General features: G+C 41.9%; 2 protein-coding genes across 3 annotated transcripts; one reads left to right on the top strand and one right to left on the bottom strand.

The window, feature by feature from the left end:
• Positions 1 to 2,766: 2,766 nt before the first annotated feature.
• pan2 (poly(A) specific ribonuclease subunit PAN2) lies at positions 2,767 to 11,815 on the bottom strand. Of its 2 annotated transcripts, none has more exons than XM_040193878.2 (26): positions 11,675 to 11,815; positions 10,947 to 11,257; positions 10,639 to 10,808; positions 10,067 to 10,187; positions 9,867 to 9,944; positions 9,509 to 9,779; positions 9,077 to 9,422; positions 8,188 to 8,284; positions 7,865 to 7,984; positions 7,615 to 7,734; positions 7,385 to 7,513; positions 7,094 to 7,293; positions 6,862 to 7,010; positions 6,595 to 6,701; positions 6,406 to 6,504; positions 6,200 to 6,291; positions 5,729 to 5,873; positions 5,490 to 5,630; positions 5,318 to 5,377; positions 5,147 to 5,237; positions 4,900 to 5,057; positions 4,633 to 4,776; positions 3,962 to 4,141; positions 3,777 to 3,870; positions 3,206 to 3,409; positions 2,767 to 3,095 (listed from the first exon to the last, which is right to left on the bottom strand). In XM_040193878.2, the coding sequence occupies exons 2-26, from the start codon at positions 11,232 to 11,234 to the stop codon at positions 3,061 to 3,063; spliced, it is 3,639 nt and encodes a 1,212-aa protein (XP_040049812.1). In that variant the 5' UTR covers positions 11,235 to 11,257; positions 11,675 to 11,815; the 3' UTR covers positions 2,767 to 3,060. The 2 variants fall into 2 exon arrangements, with proteins under 2 accessions (XP_040049812.1, XP_040049813.1); XM_040193879.2 differs by having other exon boundaries at positions 3,218 to 3,409; positions 11,675 to 11,789.
• A 7,094-nt stretch (positions 11,816 to 18,909) lies between these two features.
• Positions 18,910 to 22,885, top strand: ormdl2 (ORMDL sphingolipid biosynthesis regulator 2). Its single transcript, XM_040193928.2, has 4 exons — positions 18,910 to 19,244; positions 20,496 to 20,669; positions 21,274 to 21,425; positions 22,215 to 22,885. The coding sequence occupies exons 2-4, from the start codon at positions 20,496 to 20,498 to the stop codon at positions 22,348 to 22,350; spliced, it is 462 nt and encodes a 153-aa protein (XP_040049862.1). The 5' UTR covers positions 18,910 to 19,244; the 3' UTR covers positions 22,351 to 22,885.

The following is a 22,885-nucleotide window of genomic DNA, read 5'->3' as shown; positions in this document are numbered from 1 at the left end:
TGTGTCTGGGTTTCTTTTCTTTTATACGGTCCTGTCACGGTGTGATGTGCATCCAAGTGTATGAAACACAAATAAACTTGTAGCTAAGCAGTACTGCGCTTGCATTTTATGTACGGTGTCAATTGTATGCAATGCCATACTTATGCTACATTGATGAGCATATATTATACTTCCTCTCACTAAAGTCTTTACAGAAGTGTTTTGTTTTTTTTCATCATTTTACCGCAGAGGATTAATAAACTACAATTGACTTGGATGAGAAATGCATCGCTGCTTACCTGAAAGCAGGACATAAACCTTGATATTTAAGCGGATCGTTTTCTAACACCAGCTTGACTTTTACACTTTTATGATCGGCTGTATACATTTTTACTGGTTTTCTTTTTACGACATTTTGAATTAACATTTTTAAAAATCAGTAAAAAGTGAATTTCATCCAAATGTCATAAAACAGGATATTTTAAGATCATGTGATTGTACTGTTTGCATTAAAAAGATCTAAATATAGTAAGGATATTTTTAAGCCACGGTCATAGTGATAATAGAACTTCATGGAAAGGCTGAGCAGCTTCTGTTTTCCTTTTGTTGGCATTATTTCCCTCTCCTCTCCTGCGTTTGTGCGTCAGTAGACGTGGCGTTTCTCCTGCAGCTGTTACTGCGCAGCTGCAGCTGGCGATTTTTCATCTCTGCCGAGACGGTTGCCAGCCCATCGACTCATCGAGCATGTAGCGGCCTCCCAGACATTCTTCAGAGGCTCCTCTCTAGCAACGCGTTAGATAATTGACCTTTGCTTCCCTCTAGTGATGTCGTTCGTGAACGATACATTCATTTTGAACGAATCCTTACAAGGACTCGAGAGTAACGAGTCCTCTCAAAAAAAGATTAGTTCATTTTCTCGTGACTTGCATAGGCTCAATGAACGAATCATTGACCCGAAGGCTCGGTTGGGAGTAGTTATTATTTTCATGCAGGAATTTATCTTACCACCCCCCCTCGAAAAAAGATTTGGTAATTTTACTGAACGAGATTCAAAGAACCGAGTCGGTAAAATTATCCGAACTTCCCATCACTACTTCCCTCGACAACAGCGGGCAGGTCGGGGCGCGCCCTTGACAAAAGAGGGAGATTGGCACTAAAGGCCCATGGGCTGCCAGGGCCCTCCGCCCCGCCCACTTCTGATATCTGTAGGACAGGTAACCATGCAGACAGACGGCGTCACACCTGTAATTATTCCTTCACTTTTGTACTTCAGGACCAGACTCACCTGCTCTTGAGCTGGCGCCGCTTCCTTCTAACCAACGGATTACCAGACCTGCCTCAGTCCCTTTGTCGTGAATACCATCTCGCATTGTCAGTGTATTACGTCTTAAAAATGTTATTTAAAAAAAAAGAGAAAAACTAGTCCCACTTCAAGAAAAAAACGGCATAGTGTACAAGAAAAGTAATTGATATCATTGTAGCTACAGAACAATTATATTAAAAAATATAGTGAAGTCTAAAAATGGCAAAGCGCCATCAAAAAGCCTCAGTAAAACATGTCAGAAACGTAATAGTCATGGGGGACTGTAAAAAGGTCATTCAAAGTAATGAATATGTCAAAAGAAGTCATAGTAGTTTGCAGGAAAAAATGTAATAGTATGATGAAAGCAATCCTTGTTTTGTATGTTGAAAAGAATCAAAAGTCATAAAATAATATGTCAGATAAAGGTTAGTATGTCATAAAATGACATTAAAAATGTCCTAAAAGTCATAGGATTGTCACAAGTCACAGCATTGTAATTAAAATAGTTATAGTTATATCAGCAATTTCATTTAAAAAAATACAATAGATGATATAGAATTTCACAAACACCAACACCAGATATATTAACGCAGGTAAGGTTCTGACTTGATAGGCTATTGGTTGTTTTACTTAAAGCATCCAAATGATTACTTCACTCTTGCAAGTCAATAAATAAAACAAACTGCATTAAATGCTGGTTAACAACCTCCCGTCGTTCCTCTGCACCGCCAGCAGAGGGCCTGCTGACTCTGAGCTTTGGTGGAAGACCTCATCAATGAGCAGTGTTGGGAGAACTGTTTGAATCGCCTACTTAAGTGATAGTAACGATGATAGCATATGGTATTAAAAGTTTACTTCTACTCTGCTGCAACTAAAGGTTTTTGCATCTATAATTCCACGTAGACAGAAGTATTTAGGTACCAATAGCAAACACACGTGTAAAAAAGGCTGATTGGGCGTGACGTAATAGATTACATTTTTGTATAAAATTATGTAAAAGCAGCATTCTTAGTTTAGTATACTGGCTTATGCAAAGGCTAATTTGTAAAGTAACTCAAATAAATGTAGTGGAGTGAAATGTACAATATTTCCACGAGAAAAGTACTTCGCTCAGGTTCACTGCTCGACGGTTCTTCTAAACACATCTGACCTTTTACTTTCACATTCATTTGTTTAGGTTTACCAAAGACAAATTCTATTCAAATCAGTTCCGAGTGCAAGTTGTAACAAACAGAAAATGTCGTGCTGAAGAGGAGTTTGTTCACCGGACTGACTGGAAACAGAAGGTATGTTGATTCATAGACGAGTTCCATCCTAATTGATCCTTACTAATTAATGAACTTATAAGTTCCTACATCTAGGACAGCGGCAGTGCAAAGCAGACAAAACAAATTAACTGTGAAATTTGAATAGATCTCAAAAATACCACGTTAATAATGTTGAATGCATCTTCCACTCGTTGGTATTAAACACAGTGCATCTTCTAGTGCTCATGATACGTTCATTTATTTACATGCACCAAAACAACATGTTGCATTCTGTTTTTGTTTTTTTAAAAAGCATACGATACAAATTTTTATTTTTCCAAAACCATTTCCTGGACGAAAGGTACTACTTCTTACATGATTAAAACTGCTTAGTCACCGAGCTGAAGTGGACTGCAAACGAAGACCTTCATGTACAATGTGCGCAATGCGCAAATAAAATGCAAATAAGTATAAAATCTGACTAGCAGATGTCAATCAAAACTCTTCAGTGGGAAAAGGTCACGGTGCAGCTCACAGCCCCATCCCAGAGGGAAACACAGCAGCACCTGTTAAAAGGAAGGAAACCGCTTTCAGTCCAACCGATTACGTTTCCCAGGAACTCCTCTATTCTGACCTCAATTGTTACATCAGCATCAAATTCATTGTTACGCCGTACTTTTTGGGCTACCTCGACCGTCTCCTGTGTCCGACTCTGGAACTTTCCAGTCCAGCTGGCGACCCTTTTCGTAGAGTCCCTTAAGCACCTTCCTCACTTCGTCGTTCCCCCCTCCGCGACTCAGCTCCAGGTACTTCCTGTATAGCTGCAGGGCGGTGCGTGCATCCTCTATGCTGTCGTGGGTTTCCCCCTGGATGTTGAGCTCTAGGACCGAAAAGAAAAAGACAACCACGCTGCATCTCAACCTTCGATGACTTTATGCCCAATATTCGCTCCTTTTGATCCGTTTTCTAGTCTTTACCAAACTCCATCTGACTCTTCAGCGGCTAAATGCTCCACCAAGTTTACCAGCTACTTACTCACTTTGTCTCTCTACTGCAGAGCACAGAACTTTTTCACTGAAAGCAGCTGCCTTGTGCGACTGAAAACCACACTATCATCAGTGAGATGGAAACTGAACAGTAATCTGCCGTAAAGCTGAACAATGAGCTGAAATATGCTTGGGTGCCGCGTAGAATTGGAGGAACTGTTAATCATAAGCAGCGTATTGAGCACACCCGCCTTCACTTACCTAGGAAGTACCAGGCGAGGAATCTCAGAGAAATCATCCTTTTGCGAGGTAAATGGAACAGGTAGACCGTGTCGACGACTTGGTCCTTCAAAACCTTAGAGACAGAAAGGAAATGTCTGCATTGCATGTATGAACTACATAGTAAAACGAAATGAAATCAGGCCTTAGCTTGTGAAATAACATACCAATAAATTAATAACCCGAAAGTCCTTCTGTAGACCGTGACCAACGAAGCGAACTCCGGTGTCGATGAGGAAGCGCAGCTTCAAGTAAGTGGACTTCAGCGTGGTCAAATGCTTCGAAGAGATCTTTGCATCCAGGTCTCCTGGTTTGATGCCAGAATATTGAGTCAAATAGTCGACCACCTGGAAGGACAGACATTCGCAGGTGTTAGCGGCCCACAGCGAGAGCGGCTGTTTCACGGGAAAAAGGTACGCTACCTCTCCAGGGTTAATGTTTGACTTTCATTAAAACTAACAAATAAAGTATTTCCTGTCAAGCTGTAAGAAAGTACGTGCAGTGTCTCTTGTCTTGTAACTAAACCAATAATCAATCAATCTTTACAATCTGATGTCAATAAAGATTGGTACATTTTCTGTGATGCTTACGTCTTGTGGAACAGGAACAGAAAACAAAAGACAACACGGTCCAACCTGTGTTGATAAGCTACACGTTTCAGAACTTCCCAGAACTGCTTTATCACCGTCACAGACAAAATGACACAATGAAGGAAACATGATCACATGATGTTATCAAATAAAAGTCTCGTCCTTGAGTGCAATGGGCTTTCCACAACATTCAATGCTTCCTGTAAGGGGCACGTTAACGGGGGGCTTCCTCGCTGTTTTACACTGACCTGCTCCTGAGTCGATATGTAGTCATCGATGAAAGGGACCCCCTCGTTGGGCCCCTGACCCCTCACGCAGGTGATCCTGGCCACGGACATCTGACTGGGCTTGATGGTCGACTTGGTGCCGTCACTGCGAAGCTCCGCCTCTTCCTGCAGAACACACAATCACGAGGGTGAATCGAAATGTTCCACCACAACAACAAACCGCATTAGTATGAGAATCAACACACTGTACATTATAGAAATGGTTGGGTTACGAAAACCCGGACACACCTGGTTGAGCGTGACAAACTCAGCGTCCAGCCCCACCAAGTCCCCGGCCTGCGGCATCTCGCTGACCATGAGGGGGATGAAGGTGGCGTGACTCTTCCTCTGCTTCCGAGCCAGCGAGGCCTCCGTCAGCAGTACGCTGGCATCTATGGGGTTTTTAACTGAGACAAACCCTCAAAGCATGAGCGGGCGGAGAACACGCAGAAAACCTGCACAGAAATCCACCCGATTTGTTTGTCTTAAAACGTACTGCGCAGGTCGTATTTGGTGTGGTAGTTCCTCTTGGCATAATACAGAATGCCTGGCACCTTCCAGCTCACATCAAACTGGGCAGCTTCGGTCTTTAACAAAGAAAAATGGAACACTTTGACATGACTGGAAGGATGGCATCTCTCAAGCATAAACTCAATCAAGTACTTACCTTGTCAATTGGCTCGATTAAGAAGTCGTTGAAGAGGTACCATTGCTGATGTGTGACTCCCTGAAACGGAAACAGATTTTCTCCAGAAAACAAAACCCTCAAACGAACTTTGTCTCAACCTGCAGAAGCAAGTATCTGTTGGACCGTATTTTCCGATCCAAGCTTGGCTCACCTCTTTTCTTTGATGGTAGGTCTCTCCTACTTTGATGTGTGCAACCAAGTTTCCACCCGTGCGAGCGTCCAGGATGTGCGGCACAGTGACCACCAAGTCGTAGACCGACGCGCCCTCCTCCTCCTCCTCAGCGGAACTTAGCTGATGAGAGAATGTAAAAAACGATGCCCGTTGCATGTGAGTCTTTGCACGGTACAAGAGTCACGGTGGGTGTTTTGATGGAGATCTTTGGCGTTCACCTCCTCTCCTTCAGGCCAGCTGCTGATTTCCAGTCCCTGGCTTTTGCTGATGGACATCTTGAGACTCAGGGGGATCCACACGTGTCGCAGATCCTCCGCTCGCGTGTCAAAGGTGATGCCCTCCATACTGCAAACGCCCTCCCCGCTGCAGGGGATGCAAAGCACTGTGAAAGGGAAGTATCTACTATCCACACTCTACTGAATAATGTGTCAATTGATCAAATCCATAACTGCCAAACAGGTGAGCCTCTCAAATTTAAGATTTCCTGCTCATCTCTCTCTTAGAAGGTTTTACAAGCTTGAAGATGTGTGGGGGAATTGCAAAGGGCCTTTTCTTTAAACTATTGATGGTATAGAGACACAAGCGTGAAATTAAATGATTTCATTAATCAAAAATATGAATCTGTAAAAGAAATGACTAACATTGAAAAACTATAACATCTTATATAATATTGAGTGAAGAGCTCTTACTCCAAGCACCACTCGGTGGGCATTGGCAGGGGCGGCTCTTTAGGTTTTGGAGGTTCCATGGCTTCTTTCTTGATGGCCTTATTGAAGGCGTACTGTGAAGAAAGACAAACCACATTTACGGAATGACGACGGATATGTTATGCATTCGATTAACTGTATTTGTAACTGCCATAATGGAAACAAAGCAAGTAACGAGTGTCATTTACCTCCGCTTGAACCTTCCAGAATTCCGCCTCTTTAGCACTGTTCACTTCGCAGTTGATGACCAGAACATCTGGGAGACATCGGATGTTGCGTGTCTGCACCTAAAGTGGTGCACAGAAACACTTGTGATGCAGAAAAGACTTATTTAAGATCACAAAGGTATATGCACCCGAATGGAAGCTGTAACTCACTGTGGGTTGATACTTCTCACAGTTTTCACACCACGCCTGGGTGCTCTGCTCCAGACAGATGCTTTTCTTCAAGATCTCAGCAAAGTCATATTCTTTCACTGTCTTTTCTGGCGAGTCAAAGTTACAAGAGCGCAGTCAACCGTTAGCTATTATTATTTCACAGTAACGGGCGAGAGGTTATACATGCACTTGACTTTCAAGGCCAAGCTTGAGGGACCTAACGAGTCCATCTGTAAACAGCAGTGTGAACGAGTGCCATGGACTCACCTTGAGAGTTCTGCTCGGGGTAATGCATGGTGAAGAGCAGCGAGAGGGAGGAGCGGACCGTCTCCTTGCCACAGCGACACAGGCTGCTGTTCTCCACCTCACATCCAAATAGTTTCCCGATGGCGGACTCACCAGAAGATCCCAGAGTACTGCGGAAATGTGTCGGACACATTAGGTGACCGCTTTTACACCTCCAGACTCGATGTGGGTGCATGACAAACCCTTCTCTGACCTGCTGCTGGCTCCCCTGTAGGCCTGCGGGCCCTCCTGCTCCTGCGTCTCCTGGTGCAGCTGGGTAAGAATGAAGCGGTTCCAGCTCTGGATTAAGCGGCCGAGTCGCGCCTTCCCCGTTTGCTCGTCTGAGTCGGCGAGGATCAGACCCAGCGCCGAGGCCTCTGGGATGGTACGAAACGCTCGGAGGAAGTTACTGGCCTTGAGGAGGCGGAGAGCTCGGATTAGGAAATCTACACGGCGTGCAATGGGAAGTAGCAACACGATCAGAGAAACATTTTCAGGCAGCTACCTGACACGGGTCTCCGCGTGACAGATCCAACATGTGGAAAAGGAAGCCAAGCTCACAGGCCAAGCAAAACTCCTTCTGGCACAAATGATTCTGCACCAGGTACCGGATTGGCTCCAGGAAATATAGTACCTAGAGACGGGAGACAACAGCCAAGCACCAGGCAAAGAAAACCACGTCTTTAAAATCATCTCTACAACTAAAATACACAAAGAATCGTCCTCGTTTCTTACCTGAATCATGCAGTTGCAGTAAGCATTGGGAATGTGAGGCTCCAGACCAGCAAACAAGGTCCTGTTGTAATGTTTGAAGTCAAAGTCCTCCAATCCAAGTTTAGAGTATTTAATTGTGACCTGATCCGGCACAAGGATACAAACATATTCTTACACACAGCAACAGCAAACAAATGATTAAAAGAGGATTGTTACTTTTTTCCAAAAGTGCTTTTATATGAAAACCAATGACGAATATGTTGAGTCCAACCTTTCGGTACTTTTTGGGGACCATGTAAAGGTGTGGCTCTTCATCACGTCCAATTGGAGATTCAGGGACCTGGTTGTAATTATCATAATCCAGTTCCACGTCTTTAATTTTGTAAGGAACCTGAAAGAAGAAAAAAAATAGACTGTTGAAATCTTTAAATTAATGTGACACTAAAGAGCCTAATTTTTTTTAAATTTTCAATTTAGTACGGATAACACAATAGTGAGACCGTTAAAATAATGTGTTTTGTTTGCATCTCGACGGCCATACATCCAGAAATGCCTGTTTTAAAAGTAGTGGAGGATCTACACCGTTAGACATACCTGGTTCCGAGGACGGGTGCGAGGATTTGCCGCATAACCAATAAACCCAACTGTTTTTATAGTGCGCAGGATTTCCGGGTCCACAGGAGGAGCTCGTCTGTTGGAAAGAACTATATTAGACCTCATTCATAAACCGGCCGCACCAACCAACTTGTTCCTAAGTGCCTTGCAGCAGTGATGAAGGAGATTGATTCGACAATTTTTCCCAAGGCGTCCAAACTTCTTGTAGGAGTCACGTGCAATTAGTCTGCTGTTATTCAAGCCAAAATACATTCACTAATTGTTTGTTTCAGAAAATGAAGCAATTTCACGTTTGGTTCGAATTGCAGAACCTTGACTCTGCATTGCGAAACAAAGGCTAATATGAGTGCGCATTTGATGAATCCAACAATGGCGCACTCATATGTATGAAGGGAAAAAAGCATTGGCTAACCACGGCCGCAGAAAAAAGGAAGGAATACATTCCTAACAGCGACGCTGTGGTCTATACCGTGTTCATGAATCAGTTTGATTTTTTTTTTCTAAAAGTAGTGATTGTTGTTAATTTCTTCTATCGTCGACAAATCCCACGAAGAGACAACAAAAAAACAGCGTGTTTGTCTGTCCCTTGGTACTTTCCGACTTCCCTATCTTGTCCCAAGCCGTTGGGTTCTTACTGAAATTTGGGAGCCTTAGCTAGTAACATTTTGAACAAAGAATCGCTTAAAACCGTGGGAAGAGGAAGTCATATTTGCTGGGAACAATTTTCAGCCACATATTGGATAATTTTTTTGGAATGGGTTTGTGGACCAAAGTAAAGCTCCAACATGCAACGGAAAAATGTTGTTACTGTTGCTGTGAATAGGGTTGTCACGTATAACAGCCGGTGAGGTACTTGTGACTGTGTTACCTCGGGCTGGGTGTAGCCATTGCAGTGGACCACTCCGACAGCAGATGCTCGGTGCTGGTGAGCGGCATGGGTATAATCGAGAGCGGCAGCAGATCGTGGTTCCAGTCCAACTGAGGCAGCGTGTCCACAAGGCAAGGCAGAGCAAAATCCGTCTCCCTGGAGTAGTCATTAAATGACACCTCCGGAGCATCAGACCACAGGTGCACGCATCCACCCGAGTCCCCGAAGGCCAGGGCTTGTTTGCTGGACGATACGTCGAAACTCATGAGCAGTTGTCCTACGGTGTTGACGTGAAAAATGTCCGCCATATTGGCGAGACCGGTGGGCTCACAGAACTGGCACTGACCTTCAGAAAGGAACAAGAGGAAGGACATTATTCACATTTTAAAACTTATAACACGATGAAGACTACTCGAGGAGGACCCCACGCACCAGTCTGTGAGATGATTGCCAGGCGTGATGTGTAGGTGGGAATGAACCGCAGGAACAACGGGTCCACGTGCACCTGAAGCGGCGTCACTGCTCGCATCATACGGAGGTCATAGACCATGAGGAACCGGTCGCATGCCAACCCATTCATTCCTCGGCTGGAAAACCCGCACGCAGCCAGCAGGTTTCCATGAACGTCAAAGTCTGAAAGGCTGCCAGAGAAGGCGTCAAACTCGTGCTCTGTTTTGAAGCTGCGCAAGTCCCGAAGGGTGATCTGTTTTCAACCAGAAAGGGAAACTAAGTGCTCTGCCAGCCGGAAAAACAGCTCTTTTAGAAACTGATTTCATCAAGTTGTTCTTACCTTGCCAGAAGTGTGGCCACAGTAGAAGTAACGACCCGTTTGGCGCATTATCGCCACCCCAGGCAAATTAACACTGAACTGTGACAAGAAAGTAGACAGTTGATTACTTACTTGTATGTTATTTTATATAATGTGACAAATGATGTCCTATGGTCCAGTGCTGTATGCATAGATACGTATGGGTATTGATAATCGTTCACCTTTTGGGTTTCTTGAACAGTATTCAAGTCAAGTTCAACCGCATAGTTTTGTAATCCACCCATGAGCAAGGTGTTGTTATCAGTCATAAGGAGACTGTGCATATCGGCTCCTTCGTCCATCCTGGATTGTACACATACACAATAATCAAAAACATCTTCCCATCATCAGAACCCGGGTCCCCACTGACTGACTCATCACATTGTCCTAAAGGAAATCCCCCTGCACATCCCTTCATACTCCATATTTAAATACACTTTAACACATTTACATACACTGGTTATCTGTTTGCAGGTGCACTTCATTTTTATTTAGTTATGCTTCTATTTTATATTCTTCGGTATTTGATTATAAATTGAATATGTTCATATTTCCTACATAGTGTTGTCCAAAAACTTATTGTATTTTTTGTCCAATGAACCACTCGCAATGTCAAATTCCTTCTATGTCCAACATACTTAAAGGCAAAAATGTTCCTGTTGCTGATTCCTGATAGTGATTATCGTACAGCTGCAGTTCCTCAAAAATCCATCACAGCACAAGAACAATCGGTTCAATACTTTGAGACACTTACGGGTAATCAAACATTACAAGGCCGCCACGAGTGTGGCATTTGAGGTTAGACTTCGAAAGGAACAGGACGCCCGTTTCCAAACTCTGAATGTGTCGAATGTCGTCTGATGCATGCGCCTGGAAAGAAGAATGTCGGCCCATCGTAGGTCCAAAGAAGGAGGTTACATGACCCTAAAGAGAATGATTAGAAAAACAAGATGGAATGACAAATAATTAATGCATTCAACATGAAGCAGACTGAAACGTGCAGGCTGTGCTACACTTTGTCTTTGGCCACTCTTTTCCATCACAAACGTATCCTGATCTTACTCTGTGGTTTCCCATCCAGAGCATTTCCTCCTGGAGATCAAAATGTGTTGCTGTGACGGGGATGCCAACTTCAGAAACCGCACTGTGTAGTTCTGAAAACATCCCCTCCATAAGGTGCACGGGCTCGGTCCCCGTCCCAGAGAGTCCCTCCGGGTCGAGCTCCACACCCTGCATCAAACTGGGGTTTAGGTGGGGGTCCATGGAGGGCTCCATCCCCGCGTCCAGTGTCCCGTGAAGCCTGGGTGGGTAGTCCCCCATGCCGGCGTCGAGACCGTCAAAGTTCATCATAAGTAGGTTTCAGCTAAATCAACCTGCAGATGAACAACAACAACATTACGTACCGTTAAATAACAATTACACCGTAGCAAGTACATTGATTTCACTTTCTCCTCATCTTCTGGCTTATTCTCATGGTGGCTCTGACTGGGGCTCTCAGAAGCTACTGTTATAGCTAACTGCTAGCGACACTATCCAGAGCCAAAAGTTAGTGTGTATTTGTGAAATGCATAAAATAAACGTTACAGAAAGCTAAGCTAACTTTTTCTCTACTCAACACGCGTTAGCGTCGGTCGCCGTTGACGGTTAACGCAGGCTAATCCGGCTAGCTAGGCTAAAGCTAGCAGGAAGCAGACAGGCAGCTTCTAGACACAAAATATCCGCATTACTGAAAAGTGTGTTTTTCATGATTACTGAATGACTCGGAATATTAATATGAGGTTTACACCAACCTCTTCTCTTGATAAGATAGAAGTCCATGCTCACTTCATGCTCACTTCACTCACAATAACAACACACAATGAAAAAAACACTTCCGGAGCAAACAGGGCTGCGTTCAAGGGTCGCAGTGTTTGTAAGCGTTTAGTCTTCAGAGACAAAGTACATGTAATTGTTTTTTTTCTTTGTCATCTGTACAGCCACTGCACTCAATTCGTACTGCATGTGACAATATTACTTCAATAGAGTTAATACTTAAAATAAATGGAAAATCTCGTGTTTATAAACTTCTTGACGGCTTCATTGTAGTTGAATCTGAAAAAACGACAGTAATAAATAAGAATTACGTTTAGCTGACAGTGTTTTGCTTGTAAAGGAGTATTCTTGGTGTTGCTACTTTTACTTAGTTAAACAATCTGAGTACCTGCACTACAGGTTATTGAGATAATTTCAGAAATATCACATTTGTATGGCTGAAGCTGGATCTAAATTCAGAGCTAAATGAATCTATTCGATGATCATCAGAAAATGAATTGACAGCGATTTCAATGATTGCTAAATGTTTTATATCATATCTAACAACAACAACAACAACAACAACAACAGTAACAGTTACATTTATAACAGGACATTTGAAGGTATCCCTTAGGTTTTAGCAATTTGTAACAGTATTTTTTGTGGGGTTTATTTATTTTCTTGAGCAAACATTGATTAATTGTGAAAATAATCAGACAAATATTTTCCAATACATGTGTTAAGTTGCATCACAAACTTAATGGCAATTCTGTGCTTAACTATTTATGACTGACTCCTGCTGTGACTTCACTGTCACTGATTCAAGTTGAACATTTGCAACAAACACATGGTGCACTTTGGCCTTATGCCTGTTGCATGTGTTTATATTTATCTAAACACATGCACATAGTGTGTTATTGTAATTATGTGGAAGGAGGGCATAGCAGTATAATAATTTAATTGTAGAGAGTAACTTGTACACATGACAATGAATACCTTGAATGTTGAATGTCCTTACGTTCAGTACAACACAGGCGGAGCTATTTACTGTGTGTAGTGAGGCAACACAAAGGGGAAGATTAAGGAAGCCTTCCCATCACGTTTTCCTCTCCCCCCAAGGCTGCGTTCTTTCCCCTCTGCTCTTCTCCCTGTACACAAACAGCTGCACCTCCAGTCACCAGTCCGTCAAGCTCCTGAAGTTTGCGGATGACACCTCCCTCATTGGACTGATCTCTGGTGGGGACGAGTCCGCCTACAGTTGGGAGTCTGACCATCTGGTGTCGTGGTGCGGCCAGAACAACCTGGAGCTCAACGCTCTAAAGACAGTGGAGATGGTAGTGGATTTGAGGAAGAGCAGAGCCCCACCCTCCCCCATCACCATGTGCGACTCCCCCGTCACCACTGTGGATTCCTTCCGTTTCCTGGGCTCCATCATCACCCAGGACCTCAAGTGGGAGCTGAACATCAGCTCCATCACCAATAAGGCTCAGCAGAGGTTGTTCTTCCTGAGGCAGCTGAAGAAATTCAACCTGCCAAAGACGATGATGGTCTACTTCTACACGGCCATCATCGAGTCCATCCTCTGCTCCTCCATCACCGTCTGGTACGCTGCAGCCACAGCCAAGGACAAGGGCAGGCTGCAGCGGGTCATCCGCTCTGCAGAGAGGGTGATCGGCTGCAATCTGCCGTCCCTGCAGGACTTGTTCGCTTCTAGGTCTCCGCAGTCAGGTTCATGAACGGAGCCAGGTCCCCCACTGACTGACTCTGACATTCCACCGGTCACTTTCTTTCACACTGCACACGTCACTGACACTTGTTACTTTTCACTTGTCACTTTTGTCAGTTTCTGTTAGCTCGTGCACTTTAGTTTTTAATTTTTAAATATTTTTAACTTTAACAGCTTTTTTAAATATTCATTTATGTTAAAAAGACCCATCGCCTTATATTACTAACCCATAGCATTATTTTATTATTTTTTATTTTATTCCTTGTGCACTGTTGTCTTGTCGTCCATTGTCGTACTGTCTGCTGTTATGCACCAACCGCCAAGTCAAATTCCTTGTATGGCTGACATATTATGGCAATAAATGTTTCCTGATTCCTGATTTAAACTAAATTTCAGTTGAAAGGGGTTTCTCTGGTAAGAGGGACAGATCGTGGACACAGATGGAAATTTTGTCTAATCTGTAAAGATGACTCTGTAAAGCTCATTGTGACTCCCAATTGTAAAGGTTAATCTCACTTCCTCGACACAGACATCGATGTGAAACCTGATTAGGAGACATTAATGTTGTGATATGTCACAATAGGGTCACACACGTTCTAGTTATATGACAGGTGTAAATTGTTTTTGGTATGAATATTGAATATATGTCATCAAAGCAACCCCAAAGTGACGAATTGAGATCACAAAAATGTATAAGTAGAATAAAATTAGAATACAAATAGCCTCGTTCATAATAGCTCATGTTAATTAACTTTAACTATTGTGATCATAACACACAATCAGTCTTTTTCAGGATTGGAAATTAATTCCATCTCATGTGTAATTGTTTAGCTCATTACATTTAGTTTAGTTTAGTTAATCCACTAAAATCACCTTGAAAGAACACATTTTGCACAAGCTGTACTTTTAGTTACCTGAACTGTATTTGTAATGATGTCATTATTCGATTATGTCATCTTTATAAGGCATATTTAATCGACTCTTCCCCTTTTTTTTTTACCTGTTTACCTGTTGGTAATATAATCTGACCTCACCTTTTCTTGTGTTCGTTACCTGTAATATGGATTTGCACTGGACGTGAATTTGCGGGCTTTTGAAGGTGCGGTTTATTTCACGGATATAAAAAGCAGCCGCACGCTGCACAGATCGCTCACATCACTCCGCTCACAGCCGCTGACCGGACGCAGCTCATCATCAAACAAGACCCGACGCCAAGACGCCCCAAAAGACGACATGGATTCTACTTTCAAGTCGTTCGCAGCGCTTTTCCTGCTTGTGGCGGCCGCGTCCTGCGCTCCGACCGGCCACATTCCGAGAGACGCATGCGGGGATGTGCGGAGCAGCTCTCAGCTGCTCAACCGTGTTGCTCGAATGGTTTCCAAAGAGGTACGTGTGTTTTTGTTTTTATTTTTAAGTTTATTTCATTATTTTGCATCATCAATGCAAATACACATCGCGAAACATTGGTGATAAAAATGTCATATGAAGCCTCATATTTTCTTTTGATGTGATATATGCTTTTTATACAGGTTTTATTTTGAAGCATACGTGTACACTGTTTTTTACCGTCAGTTAATCAAAATGTTTTATTTCAATGCTATCATTAGTGTTTATTTAATTCGTGATACAAGTTCAACACTTTTGCCAAAACATCTAAATACTATTTAGTACAGTGTATTTGGTCATCGTGGTGCAGGGGGTAGAGTGAGTGTGCTGGGGTTGGAGGTTCGAGTCCCAGCTGCCCCACGTTTCAAGTCGAAGTGTCCCTGAGCAAGACACCTAACCCCTAATTGCTCCCTGGGCCAAATGTGAAAAGCCATGGGTTTAAAGTGTAATGTAAGTCGCTTTGGACAAAAGTGTCTGCAAAATGACCTGTAATGTATTTGAACAGTACGTGATAATGTCAATATTTACCAAAATAAACACTATGTTGACTGAAACATGAACATTATAGCAGCATTCATTGATTCATATGTTTACTATTTTCCATTTAACGCAAAACTCTTACTGAGCCTGTTTGTCTCAAATGGATTGTAGGCACGAAATGGATCCAAAGACATAAGCAATTTCTACACTACACTCCTCTGGATAGAGGCGCAAGATATGTGTGGCCCTGAGAATCTCAAACAGGAGCCTGCGGTAAGAAACACATAACACATTAATTGTATCCTGCAGTGCCACTAAAAACTCAATGGACGTAAAACAATGACATTCTTCTCAAGTCTTCCTCTTCTCCTCCTCTCCTTCCTCAGACATGTCTTGGGAAGATGCTCAACGTCCTAGGGACCTACATCTCTGAAGTGGAGAGGGTTGCTGGATTTCCAAGCTGCTCAGAGTCTGTCCGCAAAGTGAAGCCGCTCATGCAAAAAGTGCTCAAAGACATGCACAAATGTGTGAGCACAAAGCTAGTGAGGAATCACCCGAGGGTAAGCTCAGTCGCATGAAATAAATGTTGCAGAAAAAAACGTACATTGGGAAATATATAAAGCTTAATAGCCACCCATCAGTCAGTAATCTGTGCCGCATCTATTAGGTACTGTTGGACAAACTTTTTTCTTTTTCTTTTTCTGGCCCAACAGGAGTCGCACACCGGTGAAGAAGTGACTGATCCCATTCCATTCTGGCAGGAGGATCTGCGGTGCTACTACATCATGGACCGACTGTTCTCCTTCTCCATTCTCAGCGCCCGAGTCTTTGCTGTTGGTGATCCGGCTCATCACACAGACGGCTCGGCTCAAAATTGCATGTAATGCATATGAAATGTTTGCTGATGTACAGCTTTTAATTTTACAAGAACCTCACGTGATCACATTGATCAAAGTATCTAGTACAGCCTTCTATGGCTGACGCATCTACAAGTGTTCCCACTCTTGTTGTTCCCACGTGGAAAGTATTTCCAATGGAATTATTATCTAACATATTTATTCAAATCATATTTAATAATGTATTTATTGATATTTATTCAGATAATTTGTTGTTTCTATGTCCTTTTTTCAAGAGAATAAATATAATATTCATAACAGGCATCACTTTTATCATTCATGTGTTGTGGTTCATTAATGTTGTCCCAGTATTTTTTGATGTTGGTTTTTCTTTTCACTGACAAACATTTGTGGTAAACATTTAATCACTCTACTCAATTACTGCACTTTCTGTGAACGAATAACTAAATAACACCCAAACAAATATGCTGAGACAAGAAGGAAGCTGTGCTTTCCTGAAACAGTCCTGTTGTTCTCCGGAGAACCACAGCTTCCTACTTCCTTCCTTCCTTCCTCATTATAGTGCTCAGTTGATCTCTTTCACTCATTCTGATGCAATGTTGTCTCAGTAGTAATTCTCTGGAAAACAGGTGGCAGCAACCTGATTTCTCAACGAGGAAGTGTGTTCTCCAAAGGAATTAATATCCATGTCCTCATCTTGCCTTTGAAAGAATAAACTCCCATATGTGTGGTCATCAGCAGGAGGAGTGACATCATGAATGTCACAGTCATTTAGCACTTATCTTCAGCAGCACTTTAGCAGCACTTATCTGAGAGAGAATGATGAAACGCTCAAATGAGTTGCTCAGCAGAAGGAACTAAATTGTAAAACAACAGAAACAAAAGTAAAGTTGATATAACAGGGCATATAGCAGTAAAGGCACCTTTACTGCTCACCCTAATAAAAAAACAAACCTTGAGGTATCTTACATTTGTTTTTGATCTCAAGCTGCCGTGATGGAGTAGCGATGAGCGGAGGCAAGAAGGATTTTTTTTTGCATGAATGAACATATTGATGTTACAGTAGCTTGTGTTTGCATGAGGGGGGTGTCAACTGAAATGTCAATATGCTATAGTAAGTTACGTGTGAGATTTTATGATATGTAAAAAATCCGGCTTACTGTTTTCTGTTATGTAAATAAGAATTGATTACGATGCAGAAGGATACTGTGTAATTTGTGTCAATAACATTATCAGAAATCATTCACAATAAGGTAAACAAAGATAAAATGTTCAAATAAACACATGTGACTTGACTCGCAAACCGGTGTCCCGTGCATCTAAAGACGAGTCATCTTTGACGTAACTTAGCTAATTATATTTCTCCCCTCTCATGCTTCGGGGAAGTAATCTGCTGAGCGTGCTGGGAATAGCCTGTGTGTTTTGGTTTTTCTTTCCCCACCTGACGCAGTGATTTTCCCTTGTCCAAAATATTTCTTCTCGCTATGTATCTGTTACATTACATTATTACATTACAGGTCATTTAGCTGACGCCTTAAGCGACTTACATTGCATTTTTAACCCATGGCTTTTTACATTTTGGCCCGGGGAGCAAGTAGGGGTTAGGTGTCTTGCTCAGGGACACTACGACATGGTACATGGTGTTTGAACCGCCAACCACGTGGTTCCCGGCGCACCCGCTCTACCCATACGCCACCGTCGACCCACCTGTTGCAATGTTGATTATTGTACCATGCGCTTGGTTTACTTTACTTCTCCTCCTTTGGATGCAAAGTTAAACCTCAGTTAAAACAATGCAAGACAACTTGCTGAGAAACTAAGACGAGAAAAAACGGTCTAGTGGTACTTTGCTCAATGGTTTATAGGCATTGCATTTTTGTTTGTGAGCTCCTCAACGATATCCATTGCATTTTAAAGGGTAGATGTATTTGATTTGTGTTTTTAGCCCTCAAGGGGGAAAACTGGTAAATGCATACATTATAGCATTTAATCAAGGTTAACAGATAACACAGTTGATCTCCCTGGGATACAGGTTTAGCAGCATTGTTTTATTATTCTGATCCTGATTTGTCAGCTACTTATTTAGCTAAAAAGGCCGACAACAAAAAAGTCCCATTGGGTTATTTCCTTAATAAAGTTCTTAAGAAAACAGGATAGATCTGGGTGTCAATATTATGAAATAAAATGAATACACAGTGAATTGATCCATATCTCCTACCCCTTTGCAGTCGAGTAAATCTGTTAAAATAGGTTGTTAGCTAAATAGATGTTATTTGATAACCTGGACAACAATGGAGCTCTCTGGCACAGAGGGGAGCTATATCAGGCTTTAATATTACTTCTTAGTGGAGTATATTTTATAGTTATACATATATAACTACAAAAACTTGTGTTTCATTTTATTTTTATTGTATAGGTTTTGTCTAATAAACTGCCCATGAGGAGCAAATATAGCGATGGAAGAAGTATCAAGATAATTTAATTACGTAAAAGTACTCATACTACACGGTGAAAATACCCTATACAAGTGAATTTCTGTATTCATAACCTTACATCATTATTGTTAGCAAAATGTTGTGCTGTAAATTCCTTTACTTGTTATTAGTGATATTTCTAGATTAACATTAGTGCTGCAATAATGTGAATGTTGCAATATACTGCTTTAGTTTTTTAACGTTTTGCCCATTTCTCTCACCTTTGCATCTTATTCGTATCTTAATCTACATTCATGCATATTATACGAACAGTCAAACTTGTAGAGGCAGCAACATCTTGTAAGAACCCCAGGCCTTTAAAAAGTGTGATTGCAGCTTTGGGCTGCAGCGTCATCCACGTGATTCAACGCTGTAACGTTAAGATGCGTGTGTCTACACCTTAAGAAGCTTTGTTCTCAATGACGTTAAAACTATTGCTCACATTCACTGGGGGATGGTGGGACTTTCTTGGAGATCAAGTACTCTCTCATACGGGCCTCCCCACCTCTGTACTTGTCAGGGATGTGGACAGGTGTTCTCAGGCTGGAGTTTTTCTGCCGGAAAAAAAACGGAACCAGCGGGGAAGGCGGGGTCAGAGAGAAGAAAAAACAAGGAATTTCCTGTTTAGCTACGACAACACAGGAAGGTAAAGTTTGCTCTTTAACAATATTACCTTTTTTAACCTCCAAAGTTCGAATGGGCGAGGCTAATTTATTACGATTTAGCAGAGGCCTTTTTGGTTTACTACTTCGGTCACCTGTTAGCTCGTAAGCGGCCGTTACATCTCGATCAACGTCACTTCGAACTGACGTTAGCATGTCAACCTGTAGATAGCAGCTAAACTAGTAGCTTTCAAGCGAACGTTTTGTCACTTAAAACTACATTTCAAGCTGCATGTTAAACAAAGTGTTTTTTTGTGACGTGTTGCAGTTTTGTCCTAGTATAATATTTCAGAATTAAACGTTTTTGCTGCTTTATTATAGTTTTTGGTGCCGGTTGTTGTCTGAATGCTGCTTAAGACGTAACGCTAGCTGAGTGACGTAGTGAAGTTTGAGAGGAAGCGCTTGTTTAGTTACACAGAACAGTTCAATGGGGCGGTTTTTTTTGATATTTCGATCCAAACAACGATTAGTTTGTCGATAAATCGTTTAACGTTACACCAACTCGAGAGGGAACTGGTACCAAACCTCCGAATATCAATTATGCAGTGATATAATGGAAACCCCTTTTCTCTTACGTTGGACCAACTGTTTGTTCAAATTACACAGTTTTCTGTTGCTTGACTTGTAATTTATCGACAGGTGGTTTCAGGTTATTTTTGCTTCATTTACCAGGTCTGTACCTTGCTCTCTTATGAAATAAACTAAATGCCCTTTTCTTATTTCTTAATTTGTGTATGAACCCTTTCCATAAATCGGCATTGGATTCTGACTCTGCTCAAGGGAATTAGCCACAAGTCACAAATTGCAGTGTGACGTTCAAAACGTAATAACTAGTGAAAGGTTGGAGGGTAAAAAAAAAAGAAAAAGGACGGCACATGTCTGTTCAGAGTGGCATATTAAAATGTATAATTATTAAGGAACCAAAAAAAACAAAACATGGAACCAGTTGATATTGACTAATTTATTCATCAAATGTTTAATTTAGTCAGTTATGCCATTTTGACAAAAATGATTTTAAACATATTTAAAACGTAAAAATGTAAAACCCTCACAGGCTCTCAAACTTCCACTTACGAGGTGACGTCAGTCAAGTCTCCGAGGATTCAGAGTTTAGGGTGGTGATTGGGTCTATGAGACTAAAGTCCCAGCAGGGGATTAAAAAGTCTGTTGGGTGCCCCAGATGCTGGTTGTCAACATCCTGAAGTGTTACATTTAATCCCTCCTGTGTATTTAAGATGAATGTGGGCGTAGCTCACAGCGAGGTGAACCCCAACACGAGGGTGATGAACAGCAGAGGAATTTGGCTCACCTACCTGCTGTTGACCGTCGTGCTGCACATCGTCCTGCTCAGCATTCCTTTCTTCACCGTCCCGCTCGTCTGGACTCTTACCAACGTCATCCACAACCTGGTCAGTTGAAGATAGCTATGTATAGGATCCATCACAGATCGGATATATATCACTCACACCCACAGATATTTTTTTATTTTGATATTCATCCTTTCTAGCATCACCGGCAGTGTGAAACCATAGTGGTCGTCGCTTAAAAAGCAATGATCACAATATGCTGATGGAATAGTTTTTCATTTGGAGAAATGCAGTTAATCACTTTGTTTATTTTTGCATAGCTTAGCATAAAGACTGGAAACTAGGTAAAAAGTTAGCCTCGATCCAAGCAAGAGTTAACAAATATCCACTTACACGCACGCACACATACAACTCAATTTGATTAGGACGCTATACATCTGTTTAAACTGTAGAAAAAAACATATATTTCAGTTTTAAATACAGCAGTTATGTGCTCAACTAGTAAAAAATTTAGTATTTATTGGAAGAATATACGGGGGGGCATTAATCAAAATTTCCCAATACCAGGCTATCTGATGACCTTTCTAGATTAGCCAAATTAGACACCGTTTTCTTTTTTATATCCATCAACACTGTCTTGATGACCAGCTCTGCAGTCTGAGCGGTACTTCTTGAAAAAACAGCCTCTGTGGTTTGTCCTTTGCAGGTGATGTACCTGTTCCTTCACACAGTGAAGGGCACTCCCTTTGAGACACCCGACCAAGGCAAAGCCCGTCTGCTCACACACTGGGAACAGATGGATTACGGTGTCCAGTTCACATCTTCGCGCAAATTCCTGACTATCTCCCCAATTGTTCTGTAAGTATGATCAAAAAGTCCTCTGCAGCGCTGGGACAACTTGCGGCCTTTTTTTGTAACACAATCTGGAAAAAATGTTTGGACTTATTTACCTGTCGTCAAGCTTTTTGTTCTCACACATCTTATTTATTTTGATAACCATTACGGGATGTCTTGCGTCATCTCTCGGTTGAAGTTTTGCAAAATTTCCCTTTAATGAATCACACCTCAAACGCATTGTCTCCGAAACGAAAACAATGTTTTTGGTTGTATCTTGATAACGCTCTATTAGCTACTTTGAGTCACAGATAGTGATCTGTGCATTTGTACAAATCGGGTGACTGGGTAGTTGCCAAAAGTTATTTATCTGAGAAGCAAAATGACACTCTAGCGTCCGTTTCACTGTGGCTTTAAGATGATGCTCTTCAAAGAAACAAATGGAGTTTAGTAGCACTATGGAGAAGTTTTGCTGTGAGTGGGCTCCTTTTTTGTATTAGTTTCGACCACATGTTCATAGTCGATAAGATACATTAATAGTTTCACAATATTCCACCGATCAACAGTTGGCAGTAATGCATGAAGATATCAAACCCTTTGATGTAAAAGCCAATAAAGAGTGCCAGCTTTCAAACTTCTTCAAACTGCCACAGAAACGGCAACTTAGCTCAGCTATCATCACTTTCCCTGTTAGTTGTAGCTTGATTTGTTAGCTGTACAGATATTTTCATATTTGAGACTTGACCGTTTACCATGTTTGTTTTTTGCTTCAGTGCGAGGTTAATGCTAAATTGACACTATTCTTCTCTGCAGGTATATTCTCGCCAGTTTCTACACAAAATATGATGCCACGCATTTCCTTATCAACACAAGCTCCCTTCTTAGTGTTCTCCTCCCAAAGTTGCCTCAGTTTCATGGAGTACGGATATTTGGGATCAACAAATACTGACTGAACACTGAATTTTAACCACCAACGATGGACTCCTAGTTTTGTCTTCCTGCTGAACTACTAAATGTTTGGAGATTGAGGAGAAGAGAACCAGTTGGATTTGTCTTAACTGTACGGACTGTGTGGAGTATTATATGAAAGTAGCTGTTTCTGCTGCCTCTTGCAGCCTGAAAGAAAGTAAACGCACTGCCGCTTCCTTAGGAAAGTCATTATTTTCTTTGCTGACATTCCCGATGTATGTTTGTCAAAAAGCCAGACACTATGGCTTCTTGAAGGAGCACATTTAAAGTGTGTAGCTTTTGAATATGATGCTTATTACATTCTTGTCTGTCTCTGATTTCTGTTACAAGCTGCACTGGCTGCACGTCTGTAAACTGTGTCTGGTTGTTTCCGTGGGTGCAGTGTGATTCATGTGCTGAATGACACGTGCAAGTTTACGTTCATGCTTTTTCCTGATTTACTGTGAAGGATTTATTTTCAGTATGCATTCTACATGCCTACAATAAACACTGCAGTCTTGCTACCACACACATAA

This window comes from Gasterosteus aculeatus, chromosome 2, assembly GCF_964276395.1.
Source record: "Gasterosteus aculeatus chromosome 2, fGasAcu3.hap1.1, whole genome shotgun sequence".
In the NCBI taxonomy this organism is placed as follows: domain Eukaryota; kingdom Metazoa; phylum Chordata; class Actinopteri; order Perciformes; family Gasterosteidae; genus Gasterosteus; species Gasterosteus aculeatus.
The sequence above is the reverse complement of the archived record's forward strand: the minus strand, read 5'-3'. Positions and strand labels throughout refer to the sequence as shown.

What these genes read in the sequence shown, in the direction of transcription:
- pan2 (XM_040193878.2), bottom strand. Translation starts at nt 11,234, where the DNA reads ATGATGAACTTTGACGGTCTCGACGCCGGCATGGGGGACTACCCACCC. An exon ending in TCTGGATGGGAAACCACAGA is followed by an intron (nt 10,809 to 10,946) that starts GTAAGATCAGGA and finishes CATTCTCTTTAG; the next exon opens with GGTCATGTAACCTCCTTCTT. An exon ending in CCCCGAGCAGAACTCTCAAG is followed by an intron (nt 6,702 to 6,861) that starts GTGAGTCCATGG and finishes TTGACTCGCCAG; the next exon opens with AAAAGACAGTGAAAGAATAT.
- ormdl2 (XM_040193928.2), top strand. Translation starts at nt 20,496, where the DNA reads ATGAATGTGGGCGTAGCTCACAGCGAGGTGAACCCCAACACGAGGGTG. An exon ending in CCAACGTCATCCACAACCTG is followed by an intron (nt 20,670 to 21,273) that starts GTCAGTTGAAGA and finishes TGTCCTTTGCAG; the next exon opens with GTGATGTACCTGTTCCTTCA. An exon ending in ACTATCTCCCCAATTGTTCT is followed by an intron (nt 21,426 to 22,214) that starts GTAAGTATGATC and finishes TCTTCTCTGCAG; the next exon opens with GTATATTCTCGCCAGTTTCT.